Genomic DNA, 24,829 nt, shown 5'->3' on the forward strand with positions numbered 1-24,829 from the left:
CCTGCTAGCCACTTGGCCACTTGGCCACTACGTGACAAAAGGTGAAAGTCTATAAATACTCCTCAACCTTCATTGAGGAAAGGATCCACAAATTAACCTAATAACCACTGTTCATCTGGTAATATCTTCCTTATCTCTCTACATTATACTCTTAGCCAAGTAACAACAACTTACCTCTCTAAGTTAACTGACTTGAGCGTCGGAGTGAGTACGCTCGGCCAAAGCCGAGCCCTCTGTTTGTTCATCCTTTCAGAGACCGCTAGAGGATTCAAGCAAAGACATCATTCTACGAGCTACGAGTGGTAACAAATATCCGCTCCGGAATTACACCCGAACAATTGGCGCCGTCTGTGGGAAAAGACACTAGAAGCTAGTCACATTCATTCCCAAACAACAAAAACAAAAACACAAAAACCCACCCAAAAAAGCTAAGAAGATGTCAAAACAGCAACAGGTAGTAGTGACCGACGAAACCGCACTCTGCCAAGATGATACTTTTCACAATTCTGGAGTCGTGCAGCCCTCCACCGGCGGAGTAATCCAACCGGAATTCGGAATGCCGATAATACTGACACGCTCGCCGCCGCCGTCACAACCAGGTCACCATCATGGGACATGTGGTTGACACAAAGAAATCGAAGATGCTCCCGGACCTAATGGGAGTACGCGGCTCACTTTGTCACGCCAACGGAGCCGCGGAAACCATCCAAGAGACCAGGGCCCAGAAAGTAACTCCAAGAAACTTGAACGGAGCACTGGGAGAAGTAGATCATGCCAAGACGCCGGAGGAGCCCAAGGTGGTCGTGGTAAACCTAAGTCCTTCTCGTACTCGTGAGAGAACGGCGTCGCGCCGCAAAGACCGACGAGGCACACCCGGAGGAGCAGAGGAGAAGCCCGACTCAGCAGAGTCGGAGAAGAAGCCCGAGCCGAAGAAGGAGTCCTTCCCGCTACGAGGAGAGGAGCCGGACTAGGAATGCGAGGAGCCGATCGCCGCGTGTCATTCGACACGTGGTCAAACAGCCACTCAGTGATTATGTCCTTGACACCGCCGTGCCAACTAAGCTGAAGTTGCCGGCGTTCACGTACAAAGGAGATAGTGACCCAAACGACCACGCCGAGGCTTTCGAGTCTTACATGTCGGTATGAGAGCAGCCCGATGAGGTCTGGTGCCGAGTCTTCCCAATGACTCTGCATGGGATGGCTCAAAATTGGTACAAGGGGCTACCCGACGGCTCGGTATACTGTTTCGCCGACCTAAAGGACGCCTTCATAGCCCAGTACTCTTGCAACAAGAGGAAAGCCGTGGAGACGTCGGACCTCCTAACTATCAAACAGGAGGAGGGCGAGTCTCTGCGAAGCTATGTGAAAAGATTCGACGGCAAGGTTCAGCAGATTCGGGAGATCAACCCCGAACTGGCGGCCTTCGCACTGATGAAAGGCCTCCCAATGGGAGACTTAAAAGACGAGCTCATCAAGTACGGGGGTTTGGGCCTAGACGCCGCTAGGAAGATGGCCGACCAGGCCATCAAGGTGGAAGATTATCACAAGACCTGGGTAGGCCCCAGCGAGGCCGAGCCCTCGTAAAAGAAAAACCGCCGGATGACAACCCGGATGAGAGACGCCGTGACAATAACGGGTCACGGTCCGATGAGAAACGCCGTGACAATAACAGTCACGGTCTCGATAGATCTCGCCAGAAACAGACTCGACGGCCCGGGGAGTTCGGGAACATTTTACCAAAGGCATTACCATGACAAAACCCCTCTGGTCGCATCGGCCGCCGAGGTCTTCGCCCGAGCGTAAACGAGGGCCGAAGTGGGAACGGCCTCCCAAGCCAAAAGGAGACGGCGACACGAGCCAAGATCGTGAGTACCACGGTTGCACCGCCACCTCATCGACAACCGCCGGCATCTCGAAGAATGCCATTGAAGAGCTAATCCGGAAGGGAAGCCACGACAAGTATGTGGCCAAAGGCCAAAAGACCGACGCCACGGGCCAGATAAGAAACGTCTTTCGGCGGATAGAGTGATCCATGTGGTCATCGGGGAAACGAGAACGGCGGGTCGGCTCATGGGCACAAACGGCACCTAAACGAGCCGTATCGACCATCAACTTTGTGCCCAACACAACGACCGCCCCCGACATTCCCGATATGACTATTGGGAGGAAGGACTACGAGGGAGTCATCGCCCCTCACAGCGACCCGCTTGTAGTCAACTTGGACATATCCAACCACCTGGTGAAGAGGTGCCCGATTGACACAGCGCCTACACAAACATCATGTTCGTGGAGTGCTTCCTTAGCCTCTACCGAAAGTCAAGGACTTAAGCCCCGCACCAATCCACCGTACATGCCTTCTCCGGCCGGCTGGCCTCGGTACCCCCGGGTGCAATCGGGATCGCCTGATGCTCGGCGAGGGGAATGCGGCTAAGAATGTCCTAGCTGAGTTCGTCGTTATTGACGGCTCGTCCGCCTACAACGTCCTCATAGGCCGAGTCACTCTGAGCGAGGCCGACGCGGTAATGTCCATCCGGGCCCTGACACTGATGTACGTCTCGGACCGGGGGAAGCGCATAAACTCGTCTCCAAGGACGAGAAGGACGAGGTGGTCAACGTTCGGTATCCGCGAGGAAGCAACATGCAATCCTCAAAGTGGCAAAACAATCGAGAGGGGGAAAAGCTCATCTTACAACAAGAGGGCGACCTCATGGACGCGACTGACGGCTGACAGGGAAGGAGCGCCACTGAAAAAGCATTAGGGAACTAGTAGACCTTGTGTAGCGGCGGAGGTGTCCAAAATGGCTGTGGGCACCCCGACGCATTTTTTATATCTAATGTAAAAATACCAAGTCTCCCAACAAAACGTTCTTTTTCCACATAGTCACTAGTTATGAAGAAACAGACGCCGACTCACACTGTCATATCGACAAGAGCGGCATTCTCTACCAAGAAGCCGACGCCGGCTCACACTGTCCTCCCGACAAGAGCGGCGGTCGTTATGAAGAAACAGACGCCAGCTCATACTGTCCTCCCGACAAGAGCGGTGGTCTCCATGAAGAAATGTAGCGCTGTGGCAGTCACCCCAAGTAGTAGACGTTACGGCAGTCACCCCAGAGGTGTGGCGCCGTCGCAGTCACTCCAAGTGGTAGACGCCGCGTAACACGCTATCCAGGAAGCAGACGCCGACTCACACTGTCATATCGACAAGAGCGGCAGTCTCTACCAAGAAGCCGACGCCGGCTCACACTGTCCTCCCGACAAGAGCGGCGGTCGTTATGAAGAAACAGACGCCAGCTCATACTGTCCTCCCGACAAGAGCGATGGTCTCCATGAAGAAATGTAGCGCGTGGCATCACCCCAAGTAGTAGACGTTACTAGCAGTCACCCCCAGAGGTGTGGCGCCGTCGCAGTCACTCCAAGTGGTAGACGCCGCGTAACACGCTATCCAGGAAGCAGACGCCGACTCACACTGTCATATCGACAAGAGCGGCAGTCTCTACCAAGAAGCCGACGCCGGCTCACACTGTCCTCCCGACAAGAGCGGCGGTCGTTATGAAGAAACAGACGCCATCTCATACTGTCCTCCCGACAAGAGCGGTGGTCTCCATGAAGAAATGTAGCGCTGTGGCAGTCACCCCAAGTAGTAGACGTTACGGCAGTCACCCCCAGAGGTGTGGCGCTGTCGCAGTCACTCCAAGTGGTAGACGCCGCGTAACACGCTATCCAGGAAGCAGACGCCAGCTCACACTGTCATAGACAAGAGCGGTGGTCTCCATGAAGAAATGTAGCGCTGTGGCAGTCACCCCAAGTAGTAGACGTTACGGCAGTCACCCCCAGAGGTGTGGCGCCGTCGCAGTCACTCTAAGTGGTAGACGCCGCGTAACACGCTATCCAGAAGCAGACGCCAGCTCACACTGTCATAGACAAGAGCGGTGGTCTCCATGAAGAAATGTAGCGCTGTGGCAGTCACCCCAAGTAGTAGACGTTACGGCAGTCACCCCCAGAGGTGTGGCGCCGTCGCAGTCACTCCAAGTGGTAGACGCCGCGTAACACGCTATCCAGGAACAGACGCCGACTCATACTGTCGTACCGACAAGAGCGGCGGTCTCCATCAGAAAGCAGACACCGCAACAGTCGCGGCCAGCACAGTTGATACTCGCAAAAATATTCAAAGTACCTTAGAAGTTTTAAACACAGTTGAGATACACACTCTAAACAGCATCGGCCAAGCCGAGGCGGAAACAAAAGAGACGCTCAATTAATAACGTAAGAGGGTAACTCAGACAAAAGCAAGAAAAGACCTCGGCCAAGCCAGAGGCAAAATGGAAACGCTAAATACAGTTGAGATGCTCAACTTCTAAAAAGCGCGAGTAAAGGAAAGAAGGTAAAGGCCTCGGCCATGCCGAAGGCAAAAGAAACGAGCTCTTATTAATAATAACAGGTTATAGGTGAAAAGAATGCAGATGACGGCCGTCCCCATTGGGATAAGCCAAAACACAACCTACCAAAGTTGTACAAAATACAAGGAAAGAAAAGCAAAAATTACAAATATGTCATTTGAAGCGCCAAAAGATGGCAGAGAGGGAGGGCTTAATAATTGGCTCCCGAACAGCTGAAGCAGATCTGCTGTAAACTTGTTCTCATCAAGCAGCACATGGTAGTGTGTGAGGAGCTGAAGCAGATCTGCTGTAAACTTGTTCTCATCAAGCAGCACATGGTAGTGTGTGAGGAGCTGAAGCAGATCTGCTGTAAACTTGTTCTCCTATGCCTGTTGCTGCCCGCCATCAGCAGCGGTAGCCGCATCTTCCTCAGTAGGCAACCCAGCAGCTTTCCTAGCAGCCTTAGCTTCAACAGCCTCAGCCTTGGCCTCGGCAGCATCAGCTGCCCTCATCCTCTCGGCTTCCTCCTTGGCTGCCTTAGCCTCCCAAGAAGAGTCGCTTTCTCCGCGGCCGCCTCCTTCTCCATCTTCGCCCTCACCGCCTCCTTGGCCTTCTCCGCCACGGCTTTCTCCTTAGCCTCGAGCTTATCATCAAGCAGCTCGTCAAATTTGCCCCACGGGAAGGAACCATCAAGAGGGAACAGCTCCCCGATCACTTCCCTAGCAGCTTCTTCGGCCAAGTCCCGGAATTCAGCGCACAGGTTGGGGAGCATGACGGTTTGGAGCATCTCAATGTCCTCCTCCCTTTGCTTGATGATGGCCTCTTTGCTCCGAATCACCTCCGCCTGGGCCTTAAACAGGTCCCTGGATTCGTTCCTCTGCTGGAGATAGAGGTCGGCATGCCGCTGAACAAGGTTACATTTCTCCAGCAGCTTCGCAGCTTCGGCCGCCGCAGCCTCGGCCTTGGCTCTCTCAGCAAGGACCTCCTTTTCAGCGTCCTCCCTGAGTTTTCTCTCAGCCAAGAGCGCCTTCTCAGTATCTCCCCTAAGCCTCTCGCTCATTGAGGAGATCCGGCTTCGCCGACGCAGCCCACCGCTTAGTGGCATTACGCTCGAAACGGCTCGAGCCACGGCTTTCTCCTGCTCCATGAGACGAGCACCGGTAACCACGTTCCACCTCGCCAGCTCCTTAATCAGCATCGTGCCCTCCTCTATAAGCTGGGAGACGGAAGCCTTCTGGGATGAAGGGACGGTGGTGACAATTTGGCCACCAGCCTGCAGCTGGGAGACGGAAGCCTTCTGGGATGAAGAGTTGACGGTGACACCTTGATCACCAACCTGCACAGAGGTCCCCTCCCCTTGCTGCTCAATGAGAGCAAAAGCCGACAGCGGCTGGTCTACAAAAATTTAATAAAGGCATCAGTATCAACATGTATCAACATATCAGAAAGCCTGTCATCAGGAGCACCTAATGACCCGGCTAAATTTGAGCCACAGGATAGATAGGTACCATGCTTGGCCTTCTTGGCCGGAGGAGGCACTTCCTTGCCAGCGGTAGAGGATGTCTTTTTCCTCTTGCGGATAAGGGGAGATTCCTCCGCATCAGAGTCCCCCTCATCGGGAATATCAACAATCTCCACCTTCTTAGGGGGGGGGGGGGGGGATGGGAGGTGGAACCGGTGTCGACGCCGTCGCCGCCGAAGACTTTGTTTTCCGCGTCCGACGCACTACGCCGCTAACAACCTTCGCCTGGGCCTCCTCCCTGCTCAAGCCCTTCAGCCGTTGTTCCATAAGATCATTCGGCGACGTCCTGCGGTCGTGGGCTAGAGCCTTGGGATGCAAGTTAGCAACGGTTTTATCTTTGTGCAGCCCCATTCTCCGGAGAATATCCTCAGACAGGTCCGTTCCAAAGTGGTCTGCGAAAGAAACAAAGCAAGAGTTAAGTAGAGGAAGTAAATCGAAATTCGAGAAACAAGAACATTGAGAGCGGCGATGGGCCTCACACCGACCCCACTCACCCTGTGCTAGGGCCGGTATGAGGCCGACATGGCAGAGCGGCTCATCCCGAAGAATGATCTCGCGTTGGGAATCCATCTTTCGGCACCCCACTCTTGTCCACCTCAAAGAGCCTCATTGCCAGCCTCTCATCCTCCTTGAGATAGACACGCTGGCATCCATTTTGAGCTTCTTCCGGAGACCCATCCGTCGTGCTCCGCCCGAGTCTCACACCGCAAGTTAACTCGGTCTTTGGAAAAGAGCGGGCGCGGATAGTCATCCGCACCTTAACGTACACCCACCGACCTTGCCGGTCCTTGCAAGAAGAAAGTTTGTCAACAGAGACATAACCCGGCTCCATTTGCACACTGTGCCATCCGACGCGCCGAGAATGGTTTGAGATGGTGAAGCCGGCGGAATAAATTCACCGTTGGGGCCTCTCCCTTGAAAAGACAGAGCCAGACAAAGCTGATTATGGTCCTCATAGCCAACGGGTGCAGTTGGGCAACGACAACGTTCATGGCTCTAATAATGGCCATAACGTACCCATTCAGCGGAAACCGGAGCCCATACTCCAAATGCCGCATATATACGCCGGTGTGGCCCGGTGGAGGGCAACAGACGGCCTGACCCTCCTCAGGGATAACAATTTTGTATCCCCTACCGAAGAAAAAATGGCCCTCGAAAAATTTCTCGCCGAACAATCGGCGAGCTTATGAGTCCAAGCACGGTCAAGACGGACCTTACAGCGCCGCCGTGATCCAGACGCATCTTGTCTCCCTCATTAGGACGAGACCTCTCCGCATCGTCACCAAAGTCATCACCCAAATCACCAAAGGAATCAGAGTCCTCCCATTCCTCAAGAATTTGAGGATCAACTTCAGGAGAAGGAGACCTAGGGCCCCCCGACGCGGGTTTACTAGGTCCAGCATCAGCAGAAGACATGTTCGCAACAAATTACTAGCAAGATAAAAAGAATTTATTTGTTTACCTCGAAGAAAAACGCTCACGGATCAAAAACTCAAGATTGGAAAGAAAAGGAAGCCCTTGAAAGTTTAGAAAGATGAAGATTTTGAAGAAAATTTGAGAAAATAAATTTGGTGGCCAAAATCACGGAAGAACGCCTATTTATAGGAAAAGCCCATGAAGAGGGACCAATCGAGCACGGCCCATGAAGCGTCAACCAATCGGCGAACGACACGTGTCGACATGCAACCACGGAATGTCAATCGTTGCAACGATTAAATGTCAATCAATGCAAACAGTGACCAAGCGTATTCAATACGCCCATTTCACATCTCTTCGCCTGTTCATCTTCCTCAACAAATTCCTAGGTACCTGCTCTCCGCCGGCCACATGATCAACCAAGCTAGGAAGCACGTACGGGGCAATCAAAAACAACCTAAGACTCTCACCCTGGTCTCGGCCACGTCACATTCTTTTTCCACATCGGATACCCTTTACGCATCCATGTGGAGGGGGGATATGGTACGGCCTAACAAGAACCACGCCGATGCATCGGAAGAAGCCGATACGTAAATTTTGCAAAAATACTTGCACAGAATATACGCTCAACATACATCGGAGCCCATACCACGGCATAGACTACGCTGGGGGCAAATTGATGGGGCATATTCTGCACCGCTGACCAAGTCAACATATTGAGCAAGGTCAAAGATACCCACAAAGAAAGTCAACGACTTAGACGGTCTAGCCGATGACCCATCTACTGTCACCTGGGTTTCGGCCTAGCAACTAGCCAGCCGGGACACATATCCGCGTACTCATATCCAAGACCCCTCGGCCAGCCTGCCATAGGTCCATCGGCCGAGGGTAGAACGGTCTTTCCACCTGCTAGCCACTTGGCCACTTGGCCACTACGTGACAAAAGGTGAAAGTCTATAAATACTCCTCAACCTTCATTGAGGAAAGGATCCACAAATTAACCTAATAACCACTGTTCATCTGGTAATATCTTCCTTATCTCTCTACATTATACTCTTAGCCAAGTAACAACAACTTACCTCTCTAAGTTAACTGACTTGAGCGTCGGAGTGAGTACGCTCGGCCAAAGCCGAGCCCTCTGTTTGTTCATCCTTTCAGGAGACCGCTAGGAGGATTCAAGCAAAGACATCATTCTACGAGCTACGAGTGGTAACAAATATCTGCTCTGGAATTACACCCGGAACAACATTGAAGTCCCTTGGTTTCTGGAATTAATATATAGTATTGATTGATTGATTATAAATAATGATAAGGGTATTTTGGTCCAAAAAATGTTATGAGGTCCTTAAAGCTACACAAAAATAGTTTAGGTCCTTAAAACTATAAAAGGATACTTTCGATCCCACTTGTTCAAACGTAAAAAAGTTGGCAGTTTTTACATGTAAAGTCTATCTACAAGGCGATTTACACTAAAAATGTTTAAACCAGTCTAGAAATAAAAAATATGGTTACAACTTACAAAAATGACAAAAGAAAACATCTAACAAAACTCGTTTTACACAAGTTCTTATCTAAGGCCATAAATTTGTGGCCTAATAAGACCCGAAAGGCGAAAGCTATTGGGAATATAACCTAAGGCTAAAGCATTATCTTGTCCTAATTAAACTAGGTTTACTAGTTATTACCTAGGTTGCATGGACAGTCCTCCTAATCAACGTTCCCGTGTCGGACATCCGTGTCAGACACGACACTCGTCGGACACACGTCAAAACGTGTCGGACACTTGTAAAGCCGTGTCTAACTTTCATCTTTTATTTGGGCACGTGTCCGACACGTGTCCATGGTATTTTGAGCCGTGTCCATGGTATTTGGACACACCTCCAAACGGAATCAAGTTGAATTTAAGGTAAATGACGAGAATTGTTATATGGTTGAATTTGGTGGGGAAATAAGCTGAATTGGAGACAAATGATGTTCTTTAGACTAGTAATGAAATGTCGAAATAGATTGATTATAAGTTGGTTTTTGATTTTGGAAATGAGAATGAGTTATAATTAACGTAAGCTTTACTTTCACTTATTTAAATTTAATATTCAATACTTTTTCAAAAATAAAATCACACATATATAACTATAAAATATATATTTTATTAAATTTAAATGACGTGTCCCGTGTCCTAAATTTCATGGGATGCCGTGTCACGTGTCCGTGTCGTGTCAGTGTCCGTGTCCGTGTCCGTTTTGGTGCAACCTAGGTTATTACTCCGTACTAGATTGGAATTGTCTTTTTAAAGTCCTACGAATTCTAATTAAATTAGCTTTCCTAATTACGTTAGAGTAACTTAATTTCTTAAAAAAAAAAGTTATGATCTTATATACTAATATAAATAGTTATCTTTCACGTCATTATCATTCATGCAATTTCTCAATAAAACGTATCTTTCCGACAAAACCAACATCCACCCTTGTCTCATTGTAAGTAAATACGCCCCAAATTCAGGTATACATATGCTGCATGTTTTCTAAGAGTGACGGTAAATTTAGGAATTACCTGCTAGCCTTCCATGGTGAAACTATGGGAAAATCATGCCCCAAATTCAGGTAAATTTAATTAAACATAAATTTCTTAAATTTTAATTCACTACTTAGTTTCTTAACTTAGTTTGTATTTTTTTTATAATTTAAAACATAATTATTTGGATGTATTCCCTCTGTCCTAATGAACTGTTTACTTCTCGCTAAGTATATATAAAAGCTAAACATATATATGAATGAGACGGAGGGAGTAAATAACAAATTACTACGGAGTAGCTTGGAAGCTGTTTCACTTGTGTTGATTTTTGTTGATTATAACATGAATTGCATCATGGATAACCAAGAAATACTCGCTTTTTTTTTTCTTTTTTTTTTATGCCATTCGGGTTTGAATCCAGATCATGAGTTGATACAGTTAGCTAACCTCATAGGCAAAACTACTATATAGAGTGGGGTGTTAAGAGTTAAGTCTGCCAAGTTTAAATTACTAAGTATATTAGGTCTCAAAATTTTAACTTGAAGGTTCTGGCTACGCCACTGTCTAATATATCTCGTGTTTGAAATCATGATCAGCCAAATTTGGTCGGGAATGCTCGAAGACCAAGCAAGAGAGAATGGTTGGAGGGTATTTTGACAGGCTGCCATGTGAAATCCTGCACAGCATTGCACTTATGCTGCCGTTCGCCTCAATCATACAACTGAGTCGCTCGAGTAAGTTTTGGTACAATTGTCTTATAAACACTAGTTTTGTAGATTTGCAATTAACTCATGCACTTCAGAAATCTCCTGTCTATCTTTTTACTGCAAACGACAAAAATCAAAAGAATTATGAAATGTTTACTGTGGAAGAATCGGGAGATCATCTGACTACCTCTAAGATCTTTAGGTATGGGCATAATTTAGATTTTCAAATTCAATCAAGTGGAGGTTTGATATGTGTCCCCTCGAGGGAATCGAGGAGCTTTCGTATTTTCAATCCCCATATAGGACAGGAAGTAAAAGTTCTTGATGTTCCTAAATTTAAAGAATGTAGTCCCTTCACTAGCTGGTTCTTTAGTTATTCACCGTCCACAAAAGAGTATAAGATTCTTAAGATCGAGGTATCAATAAGCAAAGACGAGACAAGTACCAGGGGTTTCGTTCGAAATGTAGCTATGATTACCACACTTGGTTCCAACGTTTGGCAGGAAATACAGAATGTTCCGCCTGATCTGTCTATATATGATTCATTCACAGAATGTCAAGGGACATTGTTTTGGGTAACGAAGTCCGGTTTTGTTTCATTTGATATTGTTTCCGAAAAATTTCATGAAATTCCTGGCTCTCCACACGATCCTGTTGATCATGGTAGATATGTAAGTATAATAGATAGGCTTATAAGCATGGGTGACACGGTAGGATATGTACGTAATAACAGACTGTGGGTGTTGGAAGACAAAACAAAAGGCATATGGATAAACAAGTACGATTTTTCAATCTCCCAGTTGGGCGAATATGCTAGCGGGATTATAGGTACCTCAGAGAATGGCGGTTTGTTTGGCTTCATTGAAAATTCAACCAGCGTCTTTAGACTAGACACAAGACGGACACATTTCAGTGCCATCGAAATAATTAGATTGGACAAGTATGTAGGTGAAAAGGCTCCGGAAAAGGTATGGTTTACCGTTCCTCATGTCAGCAGTTTAGTTTCTCCAGTTCGAGTCATGCAAATGGGAAATAAGGTAACTACAAGAAGTAGTGGTCAGCAAATATATGATCATTCTGATCTCATGGACATTTGTCTCAGGAGAAAATTCGAGACTTTGAAGTTGGATGATGATGCTTCTGAAGACGATCTTTTCAACACGTACAAACTCAATCGGGAATATGACGATCAACCAAAACTGAAAAGGCGAAAACTTACAACAACAGGGTAGTCAGGAAATTATTTTAGCATAAATCGATAAATTTCAACTAAAAATTTCAAAAAGTTCTACTATATCATTATGCAGTAGAAGGCATTGTGTAGAGAATTTATCTATGTTTTATATATTTCGTAGTAAAGACGAAAATATTTAAAAAGCCTAATTTTCGGTTACTTCAAAAATTACATTGATCTAATATTCTTAATAATACTCTGTAATACGAACATATACAAAATATCGTTCTTGGATATTACGAGACAAAACTGGATTTTTATGCGAAAACAATGCCCGATTTTTCATCATATACAAAAGTGTCAAGTTCTGGTAAGTTTGTATAGTAGAACAATGAAAAACTCTACAAAAAAAAAAAAGCCTACACTAATATGAGCTACAACACCATGAAGACACAGTTACAAGAATCCGATCTTGCCAACCCAAAGAAACAGCTCGGCCGTTGTCTCTTTCGTAAACTGTAAACCCGCCGCCACCACCACACTCGCCCTCGAAGCCACGATGATAATGGCTTCCCATTTTTAGTAAGAGCTTGGCTTGAATATTCACCTTGGAACTCAATTCCATACCCTTAAACCCATGACTCTCCATCCTCCCTTTCCAAGTCTCCAACATCTCAAATCGTGAGCATTTCACCACCTCGTCCCCACCAACCGCCTCCTTAATCTCTCTACCGAGATGATTCTTCTCGATACTCACCCTCTCCACGCTCTCGAGCGGGAGGCAGTCGTCCAATGAATCAAACATGGCAGCATGATAATGCAGTGCATCAATGTAATTTGACAGTACTCCGCAGTTGTTTCTACTTCCTTCTCTTTCTGCTAATATTAGAATGGAAGGTTTTAACAAGTGTACATTACTCAAAGTCTCGGAAATATTTACAATGTCAGTTAAACTACTTAGGTAAAAAACAAGATTAACGGCGACTGTTTCACTGTCTCTGCGCTGTAAGTTGACGATCTTTGACCCTCTTACCAACCCATGGAATTCAAAAACTATGTTCTGAAACCCCTTACAGAAACTTACAAGTCTGTTTTCAGTGTCGGTAAGCTCTTCCAAGGTTTTACCAATACCTGTAATGCGAAAAGATACTGACCGATCTGCCTCCGATGCTTTCTCAGAAAGCGACTGAATTAGAGAAGGCCACTGAAAACCATGTGAAATGTCAAAATCAATCACATGTAAGGACCAGTTATTAATACCCTGTTCCCTTTCAAATGCTTCAAGTATAGCTTGATTAGCAGTAAAATGAGAAAATTGGTAAAAGGGAGAGACTTTATATAAATGAGTGAAAGCCAAAAACTCGTCTCGAGCTGTTGGTTTGCTCATTACCATACTGTAAAACGGAGATTTTGGGGTTAAAAGCCTTGCAGTTAATCCATCAGCAAAATAAGCAGCAACCCTTTCACCAGAATCACCTTTTACTGAGACATACCTGTACAGCTCCGTCAGATTATCGACAGCTGAGCTTGCGTTTTTCTCGTTGATTAACGTGGCTGATACCAACAGTAAATGGATAAGATGCAAACCCGACCCATCCTGAACTGAAGCTTTTCCCTTTTGCTTGCTACTCAACATTCTCCGTCTTTCATGCAGCAGCCTGATTATCTTCCCTTCATAGTCCTTTCCTGAAGTACCTAGAGCAGTAGTAACGCTATCGTTTCTTTTCCTCTTTAGCTTCCTCTCAACATGGTTAGAATAACTTACAGTTGCTAAGGTAAGACTCAAAAGATCCTCGTTCTTCTCAATCGTTTCCATAATTACAGACTCTCAGAATGCTAAACAGGCTTACAAAAGTTTACTATATCAGAAATGAAGAATGTAATTGTAAAGTTAGTGTACAGAAAGTGGAGTGTGGAATAATCTTGCATAAAATTCTTTTGCAGTACACAAGAAAGCACCAAAGATAAGAGTATATATATAAAAATAAACAAAAGAGACTTAGGCTAATGATCTACTAATCCTGTATTTTAGGCTTAAGGGTCATTTAAACAGTTTAAGCTCCAATTTTTCGGGCATAAATAAATACAACAAAAAGGGCAGTTTGCCAAGTGTGAAGGGTCTCCTTTACATATCCTTTGGTAGATTTGAAAAGCAAGAAATGTTATCGACAAACGACAAAAAATCGAAGAAAAGTGTTTAATCTAACCTACCAGCTCCTGAGATTTGATACACTTAACCACACAATGCCTAGATACGCACCATAAAGATACTCAATCTAAGCTTAAAATATAAGAAAAAGCTCAACTACTTCAAATTAGTGTTTTCTACAGATTCTGGCAAATAAACTATTCAAGTATTGTCGAATACTTCAAATCAAATAACAGGAACAATGTGCCTATAGCTGGTCTAATACTAATTTAATAACCTGAACTAATATACTATAATATACATGATCAGATTCTATGAAATATATTAGTTCTATGATGAAGATTATGGTCCGAACACACGCGTTCAGAATCAAGGAAATAGATACCCTCTAATTATATTTTTTTAGATGTCAACCATAAACGAACAGGTAAAAACTAAACATAAACATTTTGAATCTAGGTGGAGGGAATTTTGCGGGCAGATGCAATACTCGACACAATTTTTTTATATGGTCACAAGACCTCTAAGAAGTGAATCAGGAACCAGCAATTATTTCAATCAAATTTATTGGTCATTAAGACAGTTAAACCTTCCTCTAAGAAAAGAAGACAATAAATTTGTTTTGATACTGATTTAAGCATAGAGAATGAGAATCAGGGGATAGAATATCCGGTCTTTCTTTACACAATGCCACTTGTATTACTCTGACATAGTCTCAGAAGGGCATATAACCTCAAAGCTTCACAAAACCTCGGGACTTTTGACCCATTACACCATAGCAAATATGTCTAGTAAATACACAACATGTTCCTACAGTTTATCTCTTGCCTCTTACAGCAAGACAAATGTTTAACAATTAAAATAATAATAGATAGATTCGAGCAACCGGATTTTCAGGAGTATCAGCTCCACTTATGGGCTAATGGCTCAACAACAAAGATCTAGTAGCGACAATCGATTCTGAGATCATATCTCAAACCGAGATTTAATTACCTAGTATAGCGAGCATATTGACTTTAAACGAGCTTAAACAAATATACTCTTACTTGGGTATATACCACTTCCATGGTTTAAAGGGATATCCATAATTACTCAACCAAGGATAACAAAAGATGCCTTAACATCAGTACAGCATCTTTTTCATGGGATTTTACAAAGGTTTGAAGCTCATCAAAGGGCATCAGGGAACAGTTCAAGATGTCAAATGACATCATCCGTGAAGTATCAACAACCACAAGACAATTTAATTACTCCTACAGGACCAAGTCAGAAGCCAATTATAAGCTCAATCATACAACCTAACATTCTTCAGTGGAAAGATTTCCTGAAACTATAGTCTATAGGTCTATGGCTATAGATTATGTCACCATCATCTCAGACTTGTACCATTATTAGTTTACACTATGCAGCTGTGCTTAAGATTCCACTGTACTAATTTGCTTAAACAATAGCCTCATATAGATTTTTTTTCCTTTAATACGCCAACGTTCCCAAGAATCATACATTTTTAAATGTAAAGGGAGCCACATGTTAGTTTTGATGCTGGCGGGTTTAAATTACCACTGAGCAACTATTTTACTAGCTAAACTAGCTAACATCTGCAACCGAGACTTCACAGAGTGTAGAAAACAATGAAATTTCATCCAAGTAATAACATTCATTCCGACTGATTTGACAATTTTTATCAGAGAAGTGCCTGCAATGTCTAATCAAACTTTGCAGTGAAAATGAAAGCATAGAAAGCAAATATTTTTCTAGACCTATTTCAAGGGAATCTTAACTCTCAACTAATATGATAGGTCATTAGTAAAAACAGTCCTAAATCCACCTGTTTATGAGGAAGTTTAGACACCCTAAAAATGAGGTAGACAGACAGGAATCTTCACATTGAAAAATTGATGATATCCAATCAAAAATTCAGAACCACCCCAACTTCCTCTTACCATCTAAGAGGCCAAAACAGTTGATGAAAAGCTGATACCATGTCAAGAAAGTCCTGTAATAGTGTAATTGTGGCTCTTCCTCAATACTGGTTTAAGGATTTTTTTTAGTTATTAGTACGTACTCCCTCCCATCGATTTATTTCCTCACGTTTTCTTTTTCATGGTCAAACTTAACGAATTACGAACATGAATGAATCAAAAAATAAAAATTAATAATAAATAAAACAAAATTATTTACATTTATTATCAAAAATTGTTTCACAAAATATTATTTTCAACATAAAATGTTCTATAAACATGTCGAATTTTGCAGTCAAAGTACCCTCTTAAAGATAAAAGAAAATGGGAAGAAATAAAAAAAAATGGGAGGGAATACGATTTTAGAAATATTAAGAACATTGTTTCTTTTTTATCATTTTATTTGATCAGGAGGGTACTTTTTTTTTTTCAAACCAATTAGAACCTTCTATTCGTCGGCATGATTGGGACATTATTTTTCCCTTTCTAAACTTATGATTTTTCTAACCTCCATTATTTCCTACCTAAACATTTGTCCTTGTCAAGATATGACCAGCATATTCAAGAGCTTTTTTAGATCATGTCTCGATCTTTTATTGCATGCGGAAATTCCTTGGTTTTTCTTCAGATAAACGCCATGTTGGCTGTTTTGGGTGGCCATTATCTCTATTAAAAATCAAGTGGGATATGGTCACCCACCATTCCCAAATATTTCTTTACATTTTCTCCTACTAGATAATTAATACTATAGAAATGCACTTGTATTATTGCAACTACTTCTCCATATCTAAAGTTCCGGTATCTAAATTCAAACCGACAAATCTTGTGTAAAACAATCTTATAGTAGATCACGAAATACTAACACAATATCAGTTGCCACCGTTTTAAGCTTAAGACGGCCTCTTTTTATGTTATGTGGTTCATTTATTGCGAGTTACAATTACTTTACCGTAATCAATGCATTCAGTCATATTATAATGAGTAAGTAGAAAAACCTAAAGGAGCATAAATAACAGATTATAAAGAAAAGGGGATCTAATCTAGCGTAAGCAAAGCATGGATTATGCCACCTTTTGGGTTAAAAGACTTGATTTCCGGGTGAGCAATAGTCAACACCTTAATTTGTTTCTTCTTCCATTTTGAAACCAACCCAGCCACTAAAGACCACATGTTTCAGAACATCAACAAAAGTGACTCATGATCTTCAAAGATAAGGGAGTAGAAAATTTACACTCTTGAGCTAGCTGGTAAGGTCACTAAGTAGACGAGTGGTGGTACTCGGACCTAAGGCGTGTCCATGTAACTTGTCAAAAGCAAAAGGGTTTCTGACAATTTCGTAGAATAGGAGTAACAGACTACAGAATGTGTCATGTGTCATGTCCACTGCTAAAAGTGACGAGTGTAGTGTTTCCCTTCACAAACAGTTCACAGTTCACACTTAAGCAGCAAGTCCTTCAGAAATGATGACAGAGATTTAAAAAACGCAAACTTGAAACGAGAAAATGGAGGCCAGCGACATTTTAATCATGAAATATTTAATGCAAAGTGCAACAATAATGCATATTATTGACATTTTAAATACAAATTTATTACGTAATACAAGTACTGAATTTTGGATATAGTTACCAGATTGAGTCACTATTGTTTCTGAAGGGCGGAAAGTGGAGACTTCTTAAGCTTCCTTTTGGAAAAGAAGGATAACGCTGATCCTACCAAAGGCCAACTTGTAACTATGGCCACGTAGGCAAGCAGCCACATTGATTTCCTAGAGTGTCGTGAGAGCTGATCCAAACGCCGCTTGATAAGGGAAGTGGCTCTCCATGCAGTGTCGCCAGAGGTGTTACTGCCCTGTTCAGGGGTTTGAGAAACCAAAGGAACATCATTTGACACACAATCCTTCACTTGCTCAGCTTGCTCCGATGTGTCCCCAGTATATTTATCCAACTCAGATGAGTCTTCAGCCCTATCAGTTTTTGATGGTTGATTGCTCGCAGCAGCAACCATTCCATCCTCAGATATATTTACAAACGGGCCCTGGTCTATTGAAGGTTCAAATGTAGGAACAAGGGCCGGATTCTGCTATGTATGATCAGTATCGTTGTCATTAACTAATTCTTGTGTGTAATTCTGATAGTATATAAGTCCTAGTGGATAATCAATTGAAACTAGAAAGAAAGATATTGACCTTATTTTGTTTATGCATGTATGGACTCAAGTGTAGAACACCGAGGAATTCATTGGTGGCCCTAACCCACCTGCAAATGCATGATAATTCAGTGAAACTGATATGTGACAACCGATTTCACACAAAATTATTGATCTTATTGAGCATTAGGCGAATACCAGACGCTGGAAGCAGTTAACCCTTCGAAAAAAGCCAGATGACCACCATGTTGTGAAGTAGCCAGAACAATGTTTCTATTCACTCTGTAAGCAAACATCTATTCAGAAAACATCGCGTCGGGCTCACTAAATGCACAATTAATAGCATGACAAAAGACAAGCAGACCTGCATTCATCCCATGGAATGGCTTCCGAGGTGCAAACTGGATCGTCCAATGCACTAATGCAGAGAAGTGGGATAGCCACTTTTACCACATAACTAGAACTGCTACTGTGTCTGTAATATGAGTCAACAGTCTGAAGATATGGACAAAAAGTTCAGAAACTAGAAGTAGGGGTTACACCTAGGCATGGAACAAAAAACAGCGGAATAACGCACATAGTACCTACCTCATACTTCCCCACAATACGAGTGGCATGATTATCAAAATCCCGAATGCTGCGAGACTGTAACATCATATCATAAAATCAAAGAAGGCCAGTCAATGAACTTTGTACTTCAAAATTTTTACCACAAGAAAGCCGCCCCCTGTGAAGTAATGATCGGTCATTGCAATCTTTAGTGCAAATTTTATTGTGGGTCATTCGAAAATAGCCTCTCAATATTTCCTAACAAAAGGATTAAGTTGAGCTGTTGAGTACATTAGGCCGGAGGAGTGTTTGCAACAATAGGCAATGTTGTTGTCATCAATGATAGTAGCAATGGTAGTGGTAAACACCTTAACACAAGAAAGGACTAGGGCAATGCTGGATTATAAATGACGGGAAATCCTTGAATTAGTTATATGGTGTTGTATGCTAACATGTATATATTCAAATAAACAAACAATACACTCTTAATAGTTTGACAAAGAAAACCAACCTTGATTATTCCATCCCAATTAGCAAGACGAGAATAGCGTGGCTCATGCCTGCAATTCCATCAAGGGAGAAAAGGTCATAAAACAATAATAAATATATGCTACACTTGAACTTGAAAAGGTAAATGACATTCTGTTTAGCTCCAAAACCAGATCAGTAAGAATTTAACTTATGTAACTGAAAAAAAACTTACAATTGTGCATAACCTTGCAGACCAATGGCTAACGCTCTGTCATAAAACTTTTGGATAAATCTGCGACAAATAAATCTTGAACCAATCTGAGTATGGACGAAAAAGAACAGATGAGTAAGAAACAGGTATGAATGTAAAGATGACGAACCTACTTTTTAACAGACATATCCCAATGATGGATGATTAAATCAGGTTAAAAGAACAAAACTCCTAACATATAAAAAGGTAAACCAAACTGAGAATATTGTAAGTCGCATGAGATAAGGTTGTTATACCACACAAGACAAGAACAGAGATACATTGGGTAAACTACCCTACAAAAGAAACATCCTGAAGGGAAAATACCACTTTGAAAACAAAATAAATTTCCATGCTCTTGACCACAGTCCAATAATTACTTTTTTACAAGGTAATAGACCAAGGGTGCAGACAAACAAGTACAATTAGAAAAAAGGAAAATGTATTACTTGTATTCCAACATATTCAGCTCTTTTTGTGCAGAGTGTGAGCTTAAGCAAGTCTAATAGAAACCTATCTACTAGAAGGCAAAGCTATTGGTCTATTCTTCAAGAAACAAATTCACCAACTCATACGAAGGCCAAGCATTCATGGAACACGGAAGTTTGGTTCATAACCAATCTCATAAAATAACAATGATTCACAACTTATAAAGGGTTTTATAGCCCAGTTAAAAAATATACGAAAGATTTAGAACTTACCAAAAGATCCCATGGAGAGCAGATGGCAACAGCTCCGGCAACTGGAATGTCGTCTCCTTCTTCAGCAAGGTATTTCACCTAAATGAATAGTCATAACATCAATAAAATGCACTATGAAGGAGTTGATTGTTCTATTATAAATCTTGTAACACTAAAAGTGTCCGAAGTTCAATCTGAGTACCATTACATGAGTGTCTTCAACATCTGCTTCCTGAATTTTTATACAAGTATGTCGTGAATATGACACCAAAGGAGTGATGCCCGCACAGAAAACTATATTAAGGACTAAGGAGGTGACACAAATAAACAGAAGGAGAGCTACGATTTATCTTCAAATAGGGGAAACTAGATATCTAATATCTATGCAAACAATCTATAAACTTGAGCTCCTTGCTGATTTGCTAATACATTATACATCTATAGTGAAGCTCAAAAACAACAATTTACACAAATAGATACCAACAGAACAAATACCTAAGGAACAGTCACAAAGAAGCCTCAATGTTCAGATAGACATACCAGAACATTGGCTCCAATGCTTGTTCCGACAATAAAGAGAGCAGCATCTGGGTATTCACAATGAAGATGCTTAACAATAACACGAACATCCTCCGTCCATGCAGCGTTATAGAAGCAATCAGACTGAAATAATCACATGTTGGATAATGCAAATGTTAGAATATAATGGTAGATTCCTGAGAACTAAAAAGTCGAAAGATTCCCAAAACGAAATCATGTCCGTTGAATCCATTTGTATCCAATGAACATATAACTTAATAGTAAATGTCCAAAAGCATGGAGAAGTATCTAAGGTACTCTTTATTCCGTTTCCCCCTTGCATTTCAACAATTCCATATCAAATTTGGAACTTCTGACCAACGATACAAAAATTCATACAACTTGGACATCAATCAGTGTCCAAATCATTATGAAACCACGGTACCTCTAAAATTCTCAAAAACTTACAGGAAATTTATCCAACTAAAAAGAGAAATAAAAATGTTAACCGCATAGATACACCAGCCAACATGTGTTAAATAGACTCAACAAAGGAACAGATGAACCAAAGGTAATATAACAGTAGAAAAGAGAGGACGAATAAATACTCACTGTAACGGAGACACCGCCAAGGCCTCTGTGGTTGCAAACAACAACATTTCGCCCAGATTTTGCAGTGTCATACGCGAGATGCTTCAGATACTGGAAGAAAAATTGTCGGGTTCAGATGCTTACAACTTCAGAGTAATAGTGTTACTTTCCTAGACAACAACTAAGACGATTTGAAATCAAAGAGATCATTCCTATTACCTATGCTTAAACAGGAATACTTATTTCAAGAGGAACCTCTAAGAATACTATACAATGAAAATTAAATAACAAGCAGAAACTGACATATATATAGACAAATAAGATGATCTATTACTTCAGTCGGGATCTTAAAATTTTGATTGAGGAAGCAAGCTAATGTTTAAGGCAGTACGCAGGTTTACTTTCCAGTTCTACACGTATATATACGGCATACATCAGCTCTTAACTGAATTTCAGAAGTGTTAACTAATAGTCTAGCCTCCCTTCAACTGTGTCCACATACGGGTTTAATACAAACATGGCATTGCCTATGCATCCCTAAACCTCTGAGAGTGGGGTCTATTAAAGGCATTGACATTGGTTGTGTTAGACGTAACAAACCAACATAACCAGAATGTTTTTCATGATACAGACGGACATACTGAATTACTGACTACTAGAAAAGAAATCATCCCTAAACCTCTGAGAGCGGGGTCTATTAAAGGCATTGACATTGGTTGTGTTAGACGTAACAAACCAACATAACCAGAATGTTTTTCATGATACAGACGGACATACTGAATTACTGACTACTAGAAAAGAAATTTACTTACTATCAAATCTGACAAACTTAAAACTTCAGCTGTTCACTTAGTTAAGAATAATATAGCCAATAAAGAAAGTATATTATAAAGAAAACTTTACAACTTACCGCAGAGTCAGAATCGCTTGTCAAACCAGGGATCACAACTACAATAGGAGTTGTATCGTGTTTTGGAATTTTATTTTCAACGTAAGCTGATCCTCCTCCCACTGAAGAAGAAAACAAAAGGGCATTGCAGCTGATAAGATAAACATAACCAGCAAATAACCAAAGTGGAAGCTGATATCGTCAATAGTTTATGATTAATTACCATCAGAACTCAAAAGCCAATCAAGAGCAAGGGTTCCACCATCTGAGGTACGGAAAATTTGCCTAACACAAGAAAATACTAGAAATTGTGAGGGTAGAAACCTTCGATATTTGTCGCTCATAAATCCTACTCTAATATGTACACATTTACTATAGGGGGAAGGATTTACTCTGGAAAGCTAATAATGGGAATACCTAGAGTTACAAACACATTTGAAATGCAACAAGTAAATAGTTAAACTAAAAACCCGAGTTACTTACGAAAATTGCACAATAGAATGTTCACTTATAGTAGTTGACACTATGGTTGTTCATTCCAGAGAATACTCTAATCCTATGAGGAAGAAAATAAATCAGTTTTTTCAAAATTACCAATGTTCAACACTACAATACTCCCTCCAACCCGTTTATATAGTCCTCTTCTTTCTCAAAAATAGGGACAATACAAATGGGATGAAAGGAGAAATTTAGAAAATGCTGGCATCACTAGAAGCACAAATCGGTACAATGTGGAATTTATAAGTTGCTCCTCATCTACTCCACTCAAATCGAATATTTAATTGTACAATGTGGAATACCAAGGTCCATGAGCAATAAACATAACCAACTACAAAAACCTAACAAAGAGCAAGCAAATGACAACAATTTGGCCTATCCAAACGGAGCACAAATCAGCCATCCGTTATCAGACTCATCAAAACGAATTGCGTTAATCCTTAACCACAGTGATGAAACCAGGATTTGTACTTGGGGTATGTTTGGATAGCAAAAAAGGAGGGAAAAGGAGGGAAAGGAAAGGGAGGGGGGGGGGGAGGGAGAATGGAGGAGATCATTTTCCCTCCAAATCTTGTCTTTGTTGGAGAGAAAATAATTTGGCTTCGATGAGGGAAATGGAGGGATCCTTTTTCCCTCCCCTCTAAATCCCTCCACCTCCATTTTGCTAACCAAACAATCGATTTCTTATCCTTTCAAATCCCTCCTCTCCCTTTCCCTCAAATTCCTTCAATCCAAACACACCCTCAAGGGGAGGGGGGAGAAAATTCCCAGAGGCTACGAATTAAAAAATTTTACTAAAAAACTCGGCGCTTCCCCTTAGTTCCGCCACTCTCGAACACATTGAACGACAACAAAGGCGAAATGCACATAAAAAAAGGCAATGTACTACTTGCTAGCTAGGAGCCATGATCACATCACCAATGTAGCACACAAATGAAAACCAAAATTCACACTTGATTCGATACGATATACGAATAACTCGAATCATACACGAATAAACAAGATCAAAGCCGAGTGATTTCACCTCCGATAACTAAAAACAGGAGGCCTCCCAAAGAAATTCAAAAATGTAGTTTGTATATGCGGACTTGCAAGCCATGGCGTCGCCAAATACCTACAACACAACATAAAATCACCCAAATCTTCATCAAATAAAACTTAAAATTTGCAAAATCTAAACCAAATTTGTTCATCAATTCACCTTCCATGTAAAATTCGACACTTAGAAACAACTCCCTGGTAAATTTCCGACTCAGGATGGTAAATTAATTTTACAGTGTGACCTCTAAATCCAGTTAATATATCACTAATTATATGCCACTCGAGAAAATTATACAAAAAAAATACGAAAAAGATCGCGAATCCGATTAAATAGTGTGACATTGGGATCATAAGAAGAGCTTGGAAAATCAATTCGTAAGGTCGAATTACTGAATTTAAGTTCGAAATTGAATTTGAATCTTCCATGATTGATTGTTTAAATGATGAACCCTAGAATTTGGGGATAAATTTTGTTTGTTGATTTACATTAATGGAAAGAATGGTGGACGTTGAGTTTATATATGAGGTGAGTGGGTGAGAAATTGACGAGAGTACGGAAGTTATAACGATAAAAAAGCTCAAAATTGCATGAATACATGAAAAGAAACTGATTTTTATAATTTTCCCTCCATTTAGGGATCAGAAAAAAAATTAATTTTTTTTTTTAGGATCGTATAAGAACCGCAGTAACCCAAATGATTTATTTAAGGCAAAATTCTGACCTATAAGGCTATAACGACTAAGAATGATCCTATCTAAAAATAACCCGATAATTATTGACTCGGAAATGAGTCGTCTCAAAGTGACCCGCCCTAAACCCAACCTGAATGATCCATTTGTCAAATCTAGGTATGGGGGATATAGGGTTGAGTTATTAAATGACTTGGCAAAATATATTTGAATTGATAATTTGGAGCAGTTTTGATTTATTTCGGGTTTTCTATTATAGAACAGACAAATTTGAATGTGATTGATAATTTTAACGGCCGTAATACGTACAATATCTTAGATCGTCTTCAATGTTTTAGTTGTCTTCCGTGTTGTCGGCTCGTTATACAACCATAGTCAATGTACCAAAAAGTGAGATGAGGAGGCATGTTCTACAGTTCTACGCGAAAGAGAACGATTATTTAATCGAGAAAAAGAGCGTGTGCGCGCGCGAGAGAGCGAGAGAGAGAGAGTAGCTACCGATTTATATTTTTTGTCTTAGATGTTCTTCTTAGTTCTCACTAGTATCATCGTGTCACAGGTTAGTTTTCCTTAGCTACAAGATGCATATGCAATAAGCTCAATTCAATTGTGGCCTACAACTTACATCAAGTGAGGTTAGCTAAAGTAGCAGTTGAGGTTAACTCGTACGTGCCAAGCTCAAAGGGG

General features: G+C 42.0%; 3 protein-coding genes across 3 annotated transcripts; 1 reads left to right on the forward strand and 2 right to left on the reverse strand.

Annotated features, from left to right (window-relative positions):
- Positions 1-9,751: 9,751 nt before the first annotated feature.
- On the forward strand, positions 9,752-11,811 carry LOC141586266 (putative F-box protein At3g52320). The gene is made up of 2 exons (XM_074407441.1): positions 9,752-9,917; positions 10,425-11,811. The coding sequence occupies exons 1-2, from the start codon at positions 9,881-9,883 to the stop codon at positions 11,765-11,767; spliced, it is 1,380 nt and encodes a 459-aa protein (XP_074263542.1). The 5' UTR covers positions 9,752-9,880; the 3' UTR covers positions 11,768-11,811.
- A 256-nt stretch (positions 11,812-12,067) lies between these two features.
- Positions 12,068-13,645, reverse strand: LOC141586265 (scarecrow-like protein 21). Its single transcript, XM_074407440.1, has one exon. The coding sequence runs from the start codon at positions 13,523-13,525 to the stop codon at positions 12,134-12,136; it is 1,392 nt and encodes a 463-aa protein (XP_074263541.1). The 5' UTR covers positions 13,526-13,645; the 3' UTR covers positions 12,068-12,133.
- Positions 13,646-17,296: 3,651 nt separating this feature from the next.
- Positions 17,297-24,042, reverse strand: LOC141586264 (embryogenesis-associated protein EMB8-like). The gene is made up of 14 exons (XM_074407439.1): positions 23,613-24,042; positions 23,436-23,525; positions 22,137-22,198; positions 21,935-22,035; positions 21,046-21,135; positions 20,455-20,577; positions 19,936-20,013; positions 19,217-19,302; positions 19,025-19,073; positions 18,553-18,609; positions 18,329-18,459; positions 18,163-18,246; positions 18,005-18,074; positions 17,297-17,895 (listed from the first exon to the last, which is right to left on the reverse strand). The coding sequence occupies exons 1-14, from the start codon at positions 23,876-23,878 to the stop codon at positions 17,458-17,460; spliced, it is 1,725 nt and encodes a 574-aa protein (XP_074263540.1). The 5' UTR covers positions 23,879-24,042; the 3' UTR covers positions 17,297-17,457.
- Between the last annotated feature and the right edge of the window lie 787 nt (positions 24,043-24,829).

The sequence above is a fragment of the Silene latifolia genome, chromosome 6, assembly GCF_048544455.1.
Source record: "Silene latifolia isolate original U9 population chromosome 6, ASM4854445v1, whole genome shotgun sequence".
NCBI classification, from domain to species: domain Eukaryota; kingdom Viridiplantae; phylum Streptophyta; class Magnoliopsida; order Caryophyllales; family Caryophyllaceae; genus Silene; species Silene latifolia.

Bases quoted from the DNA above. Each gene is read 5' to 3' on its own strand.
- LOC141586264 (XM_074407439.1), bottom strand. From the start codon at position 23,878: ATGGAAGATTCAAATTCAATTTCGAACTTAAATTCAGTAATTCGACCT. The intron at 18,610-19,024 runs GTTGGTTTTCTT...ATGATGTTACAG, and splicing joins ATTGGGATGGAATAATCAAG to TCTCGCAGCATTCGGGATTT. The intron at 17,896-18,004 runs GTCAATATCTTT...CATACATAGCAG, and splicing joins ACATGCATAAACAAAATAAG to AATCCGGCCCTTGTTCCTAC.
- LOC141586266 (XM_074407441.1), top strand. From the start codon at position 9,881: ATGGTGAAACTATGGGAAAATCATGCCCCAAATTCAG. The intron at 9,918-10,424 runs GTAAATTTAATT...AATCATGATCAG, and splicing joins AAATCATGCCCCAAATTCAG to CCAAATTTGGTCGGGAATGC.
- LOC141586265 (XM_074407440.1), bottom strand. From the start codon at position 13,525: ATGGAAACGATTGAGAAGAACGAGGATCTTTTGAGTCTTACCTTAGCA.